Below are 17,096 nucleotides of genomic sequence, written 5' to 3' on the forward strand. Positions count from 1 at the left end.
TGGAAAAGGAATCAGTTTTGACAATCTGCCATCACAGACTGACTTCTGTACTCATGGTTACCTTTCTCTGTGGAAAAATAAGCTTGAGTTGGTATTATTTCCTCTCAGAATGAATAATTTAAACATGAAAAAATTCAATGAAGTCAACCTATTCCATTAGTGTTCTGGTTTGGTTGAGTCTTCTTCCTTTCTCCCCTCTGTTTCCCCTCCTAATAGAACTGAGTAGTTTATTTTGACCAAGATATACACAGCCTGGTTCATATAGACACCAATACTGCACAAAATCAGGGGGAGGAATGAGGGGGAAGTGTAGATGGACCTCTTATGCAAGACTGGGTGATAAGTAACTCTTATACATGGGGTTTCTATAGGACTACCGAGTGAATATTTTTCTGAGACAACAGTGGAATGATTCACGGCTGGCATATAGCGAGTATCCTGATGATTCCCTGGACTTGGACCCATCCATGCTGGACTCCATTTGGAAACCAGATTTATTCTTTGCCAATGAGAAGGGTGCCAACTTCCATGATGTCACCACTGACAACAAATTGCTTCGAATTTCAAAAAATGGCAAAGTACTCTACAGTATCAGGTAAGCTTCCGTTGGCTGCACCTATCTACTTCTCCATTTTCCTTCTGGCCTAGAGCTGTCTGATTCTGGAGGGCAACATGCATATAAATATTTGACTTTTGTGGTCAATTGGTTATCATCTGAATCTTAAAACTGGTGAGAATGCCAGAGATTCCTATGGTCTCAGAAGTGTGATTCTCCACAACAAAAATATATTTGGTAGGATGGTGGGTAGATATCATGTAAATACCTGTATATGTGTATTTTTGATTGCTTCAATAAAAGGAGTACAAGCCTTTAGTTCAATTAATCATTGAGAATAATGTACAAATTCTCCACTTCAAGTAGTTTTGCCATTCTATAACATGTAACCACACATACAAAAACATTCAATGGCTCAGCATGGTCAGTGACAGTATACTTTGGGCTGGGTGAGTGAAAAACTGGTCCTAATCTCAGATCTGCCTCTGACTAATCACGTGACCTTGATCTCTTAACTTCTCTTGGGCTTGAGCTTGGGAGTAGCAAATTCTGAGATTCATTTTTGCTTTTACATTCAAATACAATCTTCTCCAGAATCTTTATCACCCCAAACTCAAAATAGTATCTTTCTTTTCTGAACACTAGTAACAGTTTCTCTGTGAATCTGTAAGGCTCTTATTTCTTCCTACCTCATGCTTTGGCTATTTTTGTGTATGAATTTAGAATAAGAATAGATCTTTTGAATCATACGATCTAGAATCAAATACAAATTTTGCCACTTACTAAGCCACATAACCTGTAGCCCTCAGTTACCTAATTATAAAACGGGAAACACTAAATTTATCTCTAAGTATTCTTGTAAGAATGAATGATGTAGAGGAGAGGTCAGCAAATATTTCCTGTAAGGGTCTAGACAGTAAGCATTTCAGTTTGTAGACCAGACTGTCTCAACTCTGTCACAACCACTCAACTCTACCATTGTAGCACAAAAGCAGCCAGAGACAATACTCAAACAATTGAGTATTCCTATGTTTCAATAAAATTTTATTTATAAAAACAGATGGTGGACTAGATTTGGCCCTCTGGTTGTAATTTGCCAATCCCTGATATATTGTATATAAAAATACTTGACACAGTACCTGACACAGAGTATGTGCTCAATAAATGCAATGGTGGCTGCCTGTATTTTAAAGTTAACATTCTTTCTAAATAGTAAGCTCTTTAAAGCCAAGATATTTGGATTTTGCGCCTTTCGTAACTCCTCCCAAAGGTCCAAGATGGTGTATTGTATATGAGAGATATTTAATACATTAAATAAGCAGTGATGTTTTAAAGATCCTTTATAGAATTCCCCCTTTCTCTCCAATCTTATTATAAAGAAAATGGACAGCTATCCTTGCAAATAATTTTCAAACGTCTGTAGACTTACCACCATCAAAAAACTCATTTCACAACTCTATATACAATTTAAGTCTGTACTGTATATTCCATTCTTAACCTAGTAATTTCACAGTTTGCTAATGGCTGACAGACCCAATGTCTTGTGGAATGAAAGAGGCTGCTCATTTGTAACAACTGGCAAAGTCACTGCTTACATGAAGAACCAGGAAACATCCTCTGCTTTATTTTTAAGGAACTTTACTTTTATTTTTATTTTTCTAAAGATTTTAAGGAAACACACAATACTTTACATGGTGATGTGTTTGGTGTAAGATGCAGTATTGGGCACAACCTAAGTCTATGTGACCTGATGAAATGGGACATATGAAGAGCGTGGTGCTATGGAGGAGAGTTATAAAAAGCAGCACAGGTTATCAGCTGCTCCAGCTAACCCTCTGGGCCTTGAGTGGCATGTGCTCTAGTAAATACCTGGCATCATGCACTACAGAAATAAAACTAGGGTTTTTTTTTTCTGTTCTGTGAAGGCCTTTCCATTCTAGAACCATGAAGAAGATGTTTCCCAGACCTAGATCCAGAGGCAATTCTTCTATCTTTCGTTCCCAGCGTAGCATATTACAAGCTCTGAAATATCCTCACAATTGTTTTGGATTGGGTAGAGTTTGTCCTGTGGCAGGCTGGCTTAGACTTTTCCTTCACTGTGGGTGTTCTATGAAATCAGAGGAAAGATCCTTGGTGTAGAACTGGGCATGTCATTTTAGAGAAACACGGCTCTTGGCAGATTTGAACTACAGGAATCTAATTATTTGCCTGGAAGGATTTTCAATGAGCCAGACACTGTGCTGGGCCTAGAGATCCAGAGCTGAATAAGATATGATCCCTGCCCTGGAAAGGCTCCAGTCTAACAAGGCAGGCAGATAGAAGATAAATTAAGTAATAGGAATAAATGAGGAATAAGGAAAAGAAAAATGGCTCTAACTTTGCAAATGAAAGTGATTCAAATATTGTTAGAATTTGGGGACTGACACCTATACACTTGTTTACTTGAGTCACTGGACTCGATTTAACTAGAGGTCCAACTCAAGTTTATGGCCCTGCGGGTGACAGTTTCTGATGTTTTAAAGGTGCTGGAAAGATCCCTGCTGATGTTTCATCAGGAAGGATTTTCCCTCTACTCAGGCTTACAATGCAAATACCCCTGGAAGAGGGAATCCATTGACCTAAATTCACACTAACCTGTAAGGAGCTGATAAGAAATTTTCTTTCTGATAGTACATTTAATGTCTATGAAGAAGAATGAGAATGAGAAAATTGGATGCCTGAGATGAGAAATCAGGACGAAGAGAGTTAAGAAAGATACAAGGAAGGGATACAACGGAAGTACCAAAAATAACATGAATTGTCTCTACCCTACACATTTAAATAATTACTTAAACATTGGTTCACATTAAAAAAAATAATGTTCTGTGGTGATGCTTTACATTTGCATTTTCTAAAACCTAAAACAAATTGATGATAGCATTTCATCTATGAACAATCCCATGCTTCCTTAGCTTTGTAGCTTCCCACATGGAAACCAAAGTCTAAGTTTTTGATAGCCAAACAAAACCCAAAGAGAACTATGCAGTCCATTGATGTCATAACGAGCAAGATCACACTTCCCAAGAAGTTTCCCAAAAGGCAGCAGTTTAAAAAAGAGGGGATAGTAGACCAGAACTCCACAAGTGTCCTGCAGATTCAAACACTTGAAGTTTTTTGGTAAGAACCAAGTGAATCTTGTATATACTTATTTTTATTTTAATGTTTATTTGTTTATTCTTGGGGTGGGGGAAGAGAGAGGAGAGAGGAGAGGGGAGGGAGGGAGGGAGAGAGAGAGGGAGAGGGAGAGAGAGAGAGGGTAAGAGAGAGATTGATTGAGAGAGAGAATCCCAAGCAGGCTCTACGCTGTCAGCACAGATCCCAACGCAGGGCTCGATCTCATGAGCCATGAGATCATGACCTGAGCTGAAGTCAAGTTGGATACCTAACCAACTGAGCCAACCAGGGGCTCCACAAACAAATTTTTTAAATAGGAACTAAAAGTCTTAGTTCCTTGTTAGAAAATTTCTATCCAGTGTTGCAAGACACAGTCTTTACTGGTGAAAAAGTGTCAAATCTATTTTTGTATGCTTCTCTTCTGATTTTTTCTTTAATATTCACTTCCCTAATATGTTTGATCTTACTCCATTTTCTTTTTAAGTCTTTTTGTTGACCCACTCCATTATGTATTGATCATCCCTGACCAAAGTGTAAACAAAGATACACATCCTGCTTTGTACATTCTTTTCAGAGATAGTCAAATTCTAAATTCATGTTACTTGAAAAGGCCTGAATCCACAGTGGAATAGTGAGGTGAGCCTTGAGTATTGTATATATTATTGTTCAAACAATATCTGTTGAATTGAATGTAATGAATTGCAGTGGAAGTCAGGGCACCATGGCATAGGGTATGCAATATGAAAGAAAAAAGGAGAGGGTGAGTATTTTTGGAGAAGAGCATCTTGTCTCACTTGTCCACAATGTCTTTGCTAATATTTATTTTCTTCCTTTACTTCCCATTGCTTCTGAAAATTTTCTGCCAGTATTCTGACTTTTATAGCACCATAGGTGTATTTTTTTTTTAATTTGAAGGAATTATATTGCAAAATATCTAATCCAACACCCTGTTTTACCAATGAGGAAGTGAATTCTTCCAGCAAGTTAGGTGAGGTAAAATAATGGAGCCCATAAATAGGAAAGCTAGGACAAGAATCAAAGCTCTTCAGTTTTATATAGCATATGTAGCTTATATAGCATATCTACTTTCTGAAAAATTTTGCTATCCCAGGGACCAAAGGGCTGAATAGACGCATTAAAGTCATTAAGTCAACTTCCCTACCTTCAGGCAACCTGTTGAGAACTCATTCTCATTTTAAAGACCTTTAGAAAAGGAGACTTCATATTCTCTCTTTGGATCCTATAATAAGTTAGTCTAGCATTGTACAGAAACTCTTCCTTATATAACTTAAATCACAGTTGTTACATCTTAAATCAGTAGCTTTTCCCTACATTTGTTAACATTATAAACAAATGGCTACCATTTTTGGAAGAATGGAGGGAATTGCCTCACTGTTTTTTTTACTTTCATACATTTTTGTCCCACTAGAGTTAGTAGACATCTGCTTGGTCACCAACACTATGTTGCTGATTTGATTTTACAGTATGTTCCACTCTAGCCCCAAGATGTTCTTCATCTCCCAGTTTTCATTTTGCTGTACTCTGAAACTTATGATGTTGAATGCTGTCTTGGCTATTTCTGATACTATAGTAGACAAGGGTTTTAGAGTAAAACACCCCTGGGCTTGAGTCTCTGGCCTCAGAACCTGCTGTATGACCTAGGGAGATTTGTTACTCTCTGAACTTCTATTTTTTTCAGCTTTGAAAAAGATGATTTTGGTTAAGAACGTTCGTAGAATACAATATATATTATATGGATACAGGTCAAAAGTGGCATTGCCATATACTCTAGGGCTCTTGGTATTTTCCTATAATTAATGATAGTGTTTTTTGTTCCAGCCTCTAAGACAAAGAGTTAAATGATCAAGATAACTCCCTACAAATTCCAGACAAGGATGGGATGGACCTACTCCTGGAATGTGACCCTATAGAGTAGGGTTCTTAACCTGAGGGCTAGGTGACAACTCCAGGGGGTCCCTGAATCTCCCTAAAGTGTATGCATGTTTCATGTATTGGGGTATTCAGCTTTTTTGTTTGTTTCTTTAGAGAAAATGGTCTTTATCGTTCTTAAGGAAGCTACCATCTTCCAACTGTTATTTTTGCTTTTATATTTATTGCATGCCTCCAGAATTGGTATATCTGAGGCAAAGTTGGTAAGGAAATATTGTTTGCCTTCCGCGTCTTCTTATTTGACTGACCAGGTACCTATGGGCTTTATGCTACCCTCCAAACAGAGACTCCTCCAAACCATAAATAATTATGGGATTTCTCCTCCACAACAGTACCCCTTATCACCAAGATATCTGTTCCCCTCATCGTCAAATGTTATCTGACCTGAAACTCATTCTTTTATGGCACTGGAGGTGATTTGCTTGTTAGTCAAATGTTATCTGACCTGAAACTCATTCTTTTATGGTACTGGAGATGATTTGCTTGTTAATCGCTCTTGATTCGATTCATAATTCTAGGTGTGAATGATTCAGTGTTCCACCTTCCCAGTAGTACTTGAGTTGTAATAGAGAATTCTTGGCGATTGACATGCCTCTCCCTCTGATGATAAAGGCACCACTGAGAGTAGGTGGAGTGTAGATTTCTAGACAGACATCCAACGGTGTTCTGCAAATAATCCTATCTAATGACCAACTCTACCCACACATATAAAAGGCCAACTTTTCTCACATAACCTCCTATCCTTGACTCAGCCTGCAGCTTGATGCAAGAACTTCAGAAAATTCTAACTTTAGTTACAGGATGATTTTTATGGCATAGGAAAAAAGAAAATTCTCTATTTAGATGTCAGAGCTGGAAATAAAATGCACAGTGAACTAAGACCTGCCTAAATGTTACCAATGGTGATACTTTTATTATCTTACTCTCAATTTTGATGAGGCACATAAGCCCATATTTCCTGTTAGAAGACAGCTATGAAAGCTGTGATTTCTTTGTGCATATGTGGACCGTGTTTATCTTTATATCCTATAATCCAGGCAAAATTACATTCTCATTTTCCAATTCTGTGCCCAAATCCTCATTACTTTTGTGACTTGACTTAATGCAGTAATTAATGACTGTAACATAAGCGCCCACATCAGAATTAAGCAGCAAGTTTTTAGAGAAGTGCTGGTAAATGCCATGGAAACCACAAGGATTCCATTCTTCCTAGAGGCAAGCTAGGTTGGGAGGTTGGGAAGCAGTGGCATACACAAACACTGGTTGATTCATCAGGAGCTAAGCAATAAAAAGAAGGTATTTCTGGAGAGTGGCTCTCGAAAAAGGCAACATTGAGGGTAGAAGTATTAGAGTCTAGAAAGTGTGTTCTGTATATGACAGACTCTCTTAAAGTGCTGGAAAGCTCTGTCAAGCTCCTGACTGGGTTCAGAAATACACATATACTTAAGGGCATAATATTGGTTCAAACGCAACAGAGTAAGGATTCTACCCTTGTTTGAAGGAAAAGAGGGGGTTGTGCAATGAAATACATGGCAACCAGTAGATCTTCCTCCTCTTGGAGGTAACTTTCCACTTCATTAACATTCATCAGAGTTTGCTCTGAAGGTGATGGTGCAAAGAACAGAATACTGAGAAGGTAGCTCAGGGCATCAGGAACTCCACACTTCTTTGCATCATTTACTGTATCCTCCAGGCTCATGGAACTGCCTCTCTAACCCCATCAGTCATTCGGAGTCTTAGTTTCCTTGTCCATAACATGAGATTGAACTAGAAAAGATTAGATAAAATCTGAGGCTCCTTGGAGCTCTAGCATACATATATAACTCAAAATGATCTCCTTCCCAAACCACAAAATTCCCTCAGGATGAAGAAATAAGAGTGAGTCCTTTGTGTCCCTTGGGGCTTGGGAGTAAGCAAAAGAGGATTCTGAAGTTTAAGGTGCCTCTCTCAAACTACTTTTGGATCTTTGAATCTTTCTCTCACAAACTGAATATTCAACTCCTGAGAAGAGGAACCTGATTTTGTTTTTTTTTTTTTTATATATATGAAATTTATTGACAAATTGGTTTCCATTCAACACCCAGTGCTCATCCCAAAAGGTGCCCTCCTCAATACCCATCACCCACCCTCCCCTCCCTCCCACCCCCCATCAACCCTCAGTTTGTTCTCAGTTTTTAACAGTCTCTTATGCTTTGTCTCTCTCCCACTCTAACGTCCTTTTTTTTTTTTTTCCTTCCCCTCCCCCATGGGTTCCTGTTAAGTTTCTCAGGATCCACATAAGAGTGAAACCATATGGTATCTGTCTTTCTCTGTATGGCTTATTTCACTTAGCATCACACTCTCCAGTTCCATCCACGTTGCTACAAAAGGCCATATTTCATTTTTTCTCATTGCCACGTAGTATTCCATTGTGTATATAAACCACAATTTCTTTATCCATTCATCAGTTGATGGACATTTAGGCTCTTTCCATAATTTGGCTATTGTTGAGAGTGCTGCTATGAACATTGGGGTACAAGTGCCCCTATGCATCAGTACTCCTGTATCCCTTGGGTAAATTCCTAGCAGTGCTATTGCTGGGTCATAGGGTAGGTCTATTTTTAATTTTCTGAGGAACCTCCACACTGCTTTCCAGAGCGGCTGCACCAATTTGCATTCCCACCAACAGTGCAAGAGGGTTCCCGTTTCTCCACATCCTCTCCAGCATCTATAGTCTCCTGATTTGTTCATTTTGGCCACTCTGACTGGCGTGAGGTGATACCTGAGTGTGGTTTTGATTTGTATTTCCCTGATAAGGAGCGACGCTGAACATCTTTTCATGTGCCTGTTGGCCATCTGGATGTCTTCTTTAGAGAAGTGTCTATTCATGTTTTCTGCCCATTTCTCCACTGGGTTATTTGTTTTTCGGGTGTGGAGTTTGGTGAGCTCTTTATAGATTTTAGATACTAGCCCTTTGTCCGATATGTCATTTGCAAATATCTTTTCCCATTCCGTTGGTTGCCTTTTAGTTTTGTTGGTTGTTTCCTTTGCTGTGCAGAAGCTTTTTATCTTCATAGGGTCCCAGTAATTCACTTTTGCTTTTAATTCCCTTGCCTTTGGGGATGTGTCGAGGAAGAGATTGCTACGGCTGAGGTCAGAGAGGTCTTTTCCTGCTTTCTCCTCTAAGGTTTTGATGGTTTCCTGTCTCACATTTAGGTCCTTTATCCATTTTGAGTTTATTTTTGTAAATGGTGTGAGAAAGTGGTCTAGTTTCAACCTTCTGCATGTTGCTGTCCAGTTCTCCCAGCACCATTTGTTAAAGAGGCTGTCTTTTTTCCATTGGATGTTCTTTCCTGCTTTGTCAAAGATGAGTTGGCCATACGTTTGTGGGTCTAGTTCTGGGGTTTCTATTCTATTCCATTGGTCTGTGTGTCTGTTTTTGTGCCAGAGGAACCTGATTTTGGAGTGAGGCAGGGAAGAATGGACTACGTGTAGTTTAAGAGGCAGCCTTATATGCAGTATGGAGTTTACACAATGATAAATACTCAACACCAAAGTCCCTATTGAGAAATTTCACGATCGCAAATTAGATCATTTATACCCTCTGATTCACTCAGCAGGAGTATCCATGAGATATTATTTTAGAATGTATTCAAGAATTATGGGTTTATATACTTTTAGACAATTATACAAAGATGGTAGGCTGGGACAATTATTAACTAGATATGTAGGCTAAAGGAAATTACCCGGTATATTTGAGCCAGTGGAGTTGAAGGGTAGATCTGCTATTACTCATTACCTGAATTATCTTGTGGCAGGAAGCCAAAGGAAATTCAGAGGTCCTAGTGAGTCTGTTCAACTTATGTTGACGTGGGCTCCTGCCTGGTCCATAGTGCTGTCTTTGAAAGCCTCCCTAGATGGCATTAATCCCAAAATAAAAACATATAATATCACCAGGGCTCCTATGAGACATATGAATTACTTGAGCACATTCTCAAAGCACATAATCCAAAGGAAAGGCAGGCCATTTTAAAATGGGAAAAAAATTATACGTCCTCAAAGTTCAGTAGTCTCTCCAACAAGTCTATCCTTGCTTGTGGCATTTAAAATTACAAACCAATGTCTGTACTGAAGAAGATACAACATTTATCACTGGACAGTCATTGAAAGACAGTTAAGGATGTATTGAATTATAAAGTTCTACACATGACACACACTCGGAGCGAGGCCATCCCATATCTGATTGATCATTTCTTCCAAAGGACAGTAAAACAAACGCTTTATTTGATGTTTCATTTTAGTAGGGATTACACACAGAATGCTATGGGGGTGGGGAAGACATCAGTTCTGAGATTTAGGAAGACTTGGATTCAAACTCAATCTTACTAGGTGACCAGGAGAAGTCATTTAACCTTTCTTTCATCTGCAATTTTTCTCAGTTCCAGATTCATACTAAATGTGCAATGGATATCATAATAACCCCAAGTTGGCTATGGGATAAAGGGGAAGAATAGGGGGAGGACAGCTCTCCCCATTCTCCCTAACCCACACCCATGGACATTTCCTTATTCAGTGCCCATTAACACTCAGGCTCCACTCACCTTCCATACTTAGTTTCAAGCAGATGGATCCCCTCCCTGCCTTGGGTTTCCTCCTGTTGGGAGACCTTTAGCTCATGACAGGAGGGATAGTTGCATTTTCTTTCAGATAAGGCTCAGGTCTCCTCTTTATCTGCCAGTTAAAAGTAAATTGAGGAACTGTGCTGGATTTCAAAGTGTTATCTGGTCAATGATGGAGCATCCTACCATCTGACCAGGGCTCCGTTCTCTCTCCAACCTTTCCCACCAGAAACAGCGGCCAGTACTCTCTACCACTGACCACAATAGAACTCTTAATGAAGTAAAATACCAACAAAGTAGCACAATTTTTCTCTCAGATGTTAGCAGATACAAAGCAACTTTGGTTATCTTCAAACCATATCTGCAGTTCACAAGCATTTGTTCTCTTTTGCCAAAAGTAAAATAATCCCAAACAAAATGTTAAGAAAATTACTATACAGTACTTTTAGATATATAGTGACCATGGACATGTCAGTTCTCATTATTCTCATGTGCAGACCTAATAACATTTTGTCTTCATGAATATTTGGGTATATAAATAAATTCTAGATATGAAATGTTTTTGAAATTTAACATGTAACTAAAATGTGAACAGTATTAGTTGAGTCTTCGATACTTTGAGTTCTTCTTTCCAGTGGTGTCCAATTTAGCCTTCTCCTATTCAACACCTTCAAAACATTTTTGTTCAGGAAATATCAAAGCATTTGGAAAAGTTTTAGCCACAGATTTATCAGCTGCTCTCCAAGTTGAATCCAATCCATATTTGGACTTAATTAACATGGACTAACCATATGTGTGCACATTTTCTGAAAGGACCAGGCACAGATGGGAACAGATATTGTATTTCTGTCCTTCTCAGCTAGTATTGCTCAATGCATATGGGTATTTTCTGATGCCTTTATAATGTTTGGTAAACATGGACCTTCCTAGTCAGCCACTGGCATTTTCGTTAGGGGAAAGGAGAACTGCTGATGAACCAGCAGTGATGCAATTTATCTCCTCCAAACCCCAAGGTCAACGGGGAAAAACAGGTCCTCTTCTTTTTTTTTTTGAAATTGACTAAGAGGATAGAGTCTAATTGTACTGCTTAGAACCAATGTGGGGTTTACGTTCTGCCCTAACAATATTGAAAAACGATTGATCTCTGGTGCCCTAGCCACACTATTCTGAGCCGTGTTTTCCATCCAGTTTCATCCTTCCATTTAATAGTCTCAGTATCAAAGTCTGCTCTAGGGGATATCGGTAGGGAATGTGAGAATCCATCAGCTCAAATATGTAAAGGAGGAAATGACTAACGGTCCTTAAAACATCATTCTTTCACCAGGATTGCATCTTAATAGTCATGGGAGCTCTCACTAAATGTCTATTATATGTAGCAGCTAAGAGAAGGTAGCAGCTAAGAGCAAGGATACGCATTGGGAACTTTCTTGAACTCCTAATAATTTACACACCACGAATTTGCAATCCTTACTTATGTGGAAGGCCTTCCTCCATACAGCCACACCTGTGCTTGCCCAAAGATTAGGTGAATAGCTCAGGGCTGGAGTGAGCAGGACCCTCGCCTATGCTTTTTATGATGAATGAGTTCAAAGCAGCCATTTAATTACAAAGCTTTCAAAAGATGAGTTTAAAAATTTCATTCCTTGCCTGCCTTGCCAAAGTTGGACCAATTATTTTTGTTCTCCATAGATCAAGATCCTTTTGTGGGTACCACGGGTTTTGATTCAGGAGCATCAAATGATTACTACAAATCCTACTTCCCTTATACACCCAAAGGGCCCACTCAGGATCTAGGTCTGTAAGGGTATGTCATCTGTTCTACCCAATCAGTGTGAGCACTTATCTAGGCCCCAAGGGAGTAATTAAAAGACTTCTGCTTAATTCAGTTCAGGTATGTCTCACTGACATAGTCTGGAAAGATTCTTTAAATGGATGTTTGGAAAAAATTTTAAAAAGTTGAAGAATAAATGCAAACTCTTGGGATATATTCCATTAAAAGAATATATATATAGAAATAACAAATTGATAATATTAAACTAAAATCTCCTTCAAGAGAGAAACTGTTATTTCAAGTGTCTGATATGCACAGTGCCCAATAAAACACTTGTCAAAAACTGCTGAATGGATGTGCTAGATTACAACCCAGGTGGAATTCTGTAACACTCATTCCTTCTCCCTATGGACCTGGTGCTTGTCCTCCTCTGTGCTGTCCTTCCTGACAAGTACCATGAGCTTCTCAAAATTTATAGCGGAGGTTCATCCAATGCATGTTACAGCCACCTTCCCAACTTCCTTTGCAATTTCTCAGTGGCTCATTTTCTAGTCCAGAGACCAGGGACAGTGGTGCCCCGACACACTGCCACTGCCCTACCTTTGCATGTTCATGTGTTTTAATAGGCATGGATTTGGTTTCCTCTCTGCTGCACATGGAAACTGTCCTCATACCCTGCTTGGCATCTATCCCAGTTTCCTGGACACACCCACCATATTCTTGGTTGCCAGCGGACTAAGCTTGGTTTCACTGTCTTGGCTTGACCAGCATGTCTCTCTATTGTGACTGAGGATCACAATTCACACCTCTTGTCTCACAGCCCCTGGTACAGTCACACAGAACCCTACTTGAGCCTAATTGTCCTGCCCTGGTATCAAGTAGAAAGTAGTATTTCCCAAAAAGAGTGTTAGCATTACTGAAAAATTTAAGACCCCTTTCTCAATCCCCTTTCCTATTTCCCTTTCAAAAATTTTCTCCTTTTAATCTATCATGGTGACAGTAATTAGAGTCATCCATTGGGACATGCTAAAGTGGTGCTTCTTAAAATTTGCTCCAGGACACCAGCATCAGTATTATGTGGGGTGCTTATCAAGAGGGCCAGAGAACTTGCATTCATATGCCCTTCAGATGACACTTATGCCCACCAGGGTTTAAAACCCACAATGATAAAGGTTTCTTGATCAGACAACCAGCCTGGCAGTGTCTTTAAATCCACTAACTCCCTAACTCTTCCCTTCCCTCTCTCCATCTGTGGGTTGTATTAATGATGCACTTTTAACTTGACTTCTAACTTGCCCCCAGGCTAATTTCACTTAAGGTCTAGGTGGCTGAAGATGACACACTTGTTTGATACTTGATGTATCCTATCAAATCTCCCTGGCATTAGAATGTCACATGGTTCAGATATATCAAAGTACAACTCAGAGGAGAGATTCAACAAACCTACATTATATCGTAAGGCTGTTCTTATGTTCTTAGGGGAAAGAGTGGATTGTGTTCTAGGATGTTGGATGACAAAGTCCAATGGGGGGAGTAAATATCTCACCTATATACCTGGATTGCCAGAAAGTTCCTATTTTAAGCAGCATTATTACTTGCACTGAAAGTTTTCACTATATTCAAGAGTGTAGGGGCACCTGAGTGGCTCAGTAGGTTAGGTGTCCAACTCTTGATCTCAGCTCAGGTCTTGATCTCAGGGTCATGAGTTCAAGCCCCACAGTTGGTCCGAGCTGGGTGTGAAGCCTATTTAAAAACAAAAAAGGGTGCAAATTGGCTTATAAGAGGAAATCCTGTAAGCTGGTCACCTTCACTTACAGTTTAGAATCATAAAAATTTTGAGCAGGATAGGGCTGTGGGTAGGTGGAGAATGAGGCCAGAAACTTAGTCAAGGTCAAATAGCTCTTTATGGGTAAACTACGTCTACCACCCAGGTCCCTTCTACACTGTGAGGCTTCTACTCTGTGAGGCTACCACGGGAGGCTAGAGGAGTTCTTAAAAGAACAGGTCATGAGAAGTCTGGATTTCTGAAGAAAAATGGAAGAGGTATTCCTGCTTTCCTTAGAAAGCAACTAAAGTGTCTATAATCCACTCTCCTGACTTCACAGACAAAAGAGGATGAGAAATTAGTAAGAATTTTTCCTGAGGAGAAAATGTAGTAGAGTGGAAAATAATAAATGGATTTGACACCAGTTAAAGTTTGGTTCAAATCTAACTTGGGTCACTTAGATAAAGGTTTTGCGACTTTGGGAAAATGGCTTAATCTCTAAGCTTCACTCTGCCTAGCTCAAAAACAGAGAGAATGCTGTCTGCCTGGCGTGAGAGTATTCCATGACTGTAAACCAATAAGAGTGCTTGGTCTACAGCAGGCGCTCAGAGAATTATGATTGTTAAGAGCATCACTGTCCTCACTAGATTTCTTTAAACGTTGTTTACTTATTTTGAGAGAGAGTGAGAGAAAGAGAGCATGAGTGAGCAGGGTAGAGGCAGAGAGAGAGGGAGACAGAATTCCAAGTAGGCTCCATGCTGCCAGCACAAAGCCCAAAGCGGACTCGAACACATGAACTGTGAGATCATACCCTGAGCTGAAATCAGGAGTTGGACTCTCAACCAACTGATCCACCCAGGCACCCTGTCATCACTAAATTTTTATTTTTCCTTATTAAGTATTTTAATGCAAAAAAAAACCCCACCACAGGTCTTACCCCTCTGCTGGGTTTTGTGGTGTGCTACATAGAGGGTGCTCAACATAGTCCCTAACAGAGGAATGATAGCAATATACCAGAGACTCCCTTGCTTATCCTGAAAAACACAAAGCATCCCCTTGTCCATCCTCTCCAAGAAAGACATACGACTGTAACCATTAGAATCAACTCTACCAAAATAGTACATTGGTAATCTTTGCTTCAGGTAAACAGATCACTCATTAAAATTTGTATTTCTACCTGAAAACTCGTTTCCTCTTCAAATGGCTTTTTTTTCCCCTCAAGAATCTCTCCCTAGGAATGAACTCCCAAGTCTGACACCGAGTTTCTTATGAACCAGTAGTTGCTTCATGAATCAAGGAGCTTTCCAATGGAAAGTTAAGTGATTAATTTGCATCTGTCTAGCAATGTGAGAAAAGTCTGCCGTGGACCCAGCTATCTGTCCAAGGCTCAAGGACAGGTGGCCTGAGCTTCCTAACTTTCCCTCAGCTTGATTTGCCTTATTTCTACTGAGAACCTGCTAGCAACTTACAGAAGGGGCAAGCAAGCTTTGCCAGCTTCCTCTATCTTTTAATTTGGCAATACTCTCTGGGCTCTGATGACCGGGTTCCTCTCTTCTAAATCCGTAGTCCTTTCCCATTTCCACAGAAAAGCCTGGATTTCTCCCATAGGACTTTAGGATGCTGACTCATCCATTTGGTCAACAAATATTTATTGAATGTCTGCCCCATGCCAGGCATCATTTTACATGGTAAATAACACAGTCCCAGGCTCTGTGGATCATGCACTGTAATACGGGAGAAATACATGGAAAGCTAGCTGAAACACTTTACAAGGTCTGCATCTGTTAGTCATTTAAACTTTGAGTAAGGTGTAAACCCAAGAGCTAGTCTTATGGGGAAAGTGAACTAAACAGGAGAGGGAAGGGAAGTGAGGTTTTTGGGAGACTCACTTCCTGTGTTTCATTTTATTTATTTTTTTGCCTTTAAAATGAAAATGTTTGCTCAGCCTTCTTATGCTCAGGAAAGTAACCGGGCCCCTGCTAAAGGAACTTTACTCTCTACCTTGTGCAAACGGGAGCATGGGTGCCCTGAAAGCATGTATGTCAACCACAGTGACAGTGGGGGAACGTGTGATAATGCTTCAGGAAATGAGTTCTTCAACAAAAATCAAATGGAAGATGGGTGGCCTCAGCTCAGTGCCTTCAGGGGCAATGGCCTTAATATTTCACATCATGGAGAAGAGGCGAGCATATCTGATATTCTGTAGGCAGTGTCTGCCAGCAAAAAGTCTGAGTTTCAATTAAAATATTTAATTCTGTAAGACCCACCAAAAAATAGATGGAGAGCCAGAGTAAAGAAGATAAAAATTGTTCACGTTTCAGGATAATGTTGTATGTGTCAGTCTTATTTGGTGCCATTTCTACAATTCAGTAGAGATGAACAGAATAATATCAAGCTCATCCCCCCTCCCACAAAACTCACATTTTTAAAAATAAAAAATAGCTTAAAAATAAATGTAGTGGTAGTTCCTTTTGAAGGTTCTTGACAGGGAAGAGAACACAAGGGAATGTTCTGGGGTGGTGGATATATGCTAAATCTGGATCTGGGTGCTTTTTAAAGAGGTGGATAGAGATGTAAAAAGTCATCATGCTGTAACTTAGGATTTGTATGTTTTCACTGTGTTTAACGTATACTTCAATGAAAAAGAAAAAAATAAGTAAAGGGCAAGTCTGAATTTTAGGCTTGCAGATGTGTGGTAAATGAGACATCATAAATTATGGGCTTTGTGACCCATGAAGGGATTGATTACGTCTTTACAAAGGCTTCCCATTTGCTCAGCTAATGACATGATTTAGCAAACTATTAGCCGTTAACTTTTCTCCTTGTATTGGTGCCCATTGGGTTCCAATACAAATCCTATCTGGAAAGGAAATTAGAAAAACAAATGAGGAAGAAGAAGAATACCCACTGAGTCCTCACCTGAGGCAAAGCTCACAGATAGTTTCAGGCTTGTTGGGAATTTCTCAGTGGGGTTCTCCACAGTTTTGACCCTAAGAATTCTGGGTCCCTGTAGGATTGTGAGATCTTCTGCAAAGGCAAAAATCATCGTGTGTGAGGCCACTTCTCCCTAAATGTAAAAAGTTCACTTCACAATAAAAACATTTTCAGCAAGCCTATGATTAAAAATATTATATAATTTCACCCATATGTGGAATTGAAGAAGCAAAACAGATGAACATAGGGGAAGGGAGGGAAAAATAAGATAAAAATAGAGAGGGAGGCAAACCATAAGACTCTTGTTTTTACTGTTTATTTTTGAGAGAGAGAGAGAGAGAGAGAGAGAGAGAGAGAGAGAGAAAGCAA

General features: G+C 39.5%; 1 protein-coding gene across 2 annotated transcripts in view; it reads left to right on the forward strand.

Annotated features, from left to right (window-relative positions):
- Positions 1 to 17,096, forward strand: part of GLRA2 (glycine receptor alpha 2) — a 174,943-nt gene that overhangs the window by 51,327 nt on the left and 106,520 nt on the right. For both annotated transcript variants that reach the window (XM_030306271.1, XM_030306273.1), the window contains exon 4: positions 372 to 595. In XM_030306271.1, coding sequence (XP_030162131.1) covers positions 372 to 595 — 224 coding nt within the window. The remainder of the gene's footprint in view (positions 1 to 371; positions 596 to 17,096) is intronic.

Source organism: Lynx canadensis, chromosome X (genome assembly GCF_007474595.2).
Source record: "Lynx canadensis isolate LIC74 chromosome X, mLynCan4.pri.v2, whole genome shotgun sequence".
NCBI classification, from domain to species: Eukaryota; Metazoa; Chordata; class Mammalia; order Carnivora; family Felidae; genus Lynx; species Lynx canadensis.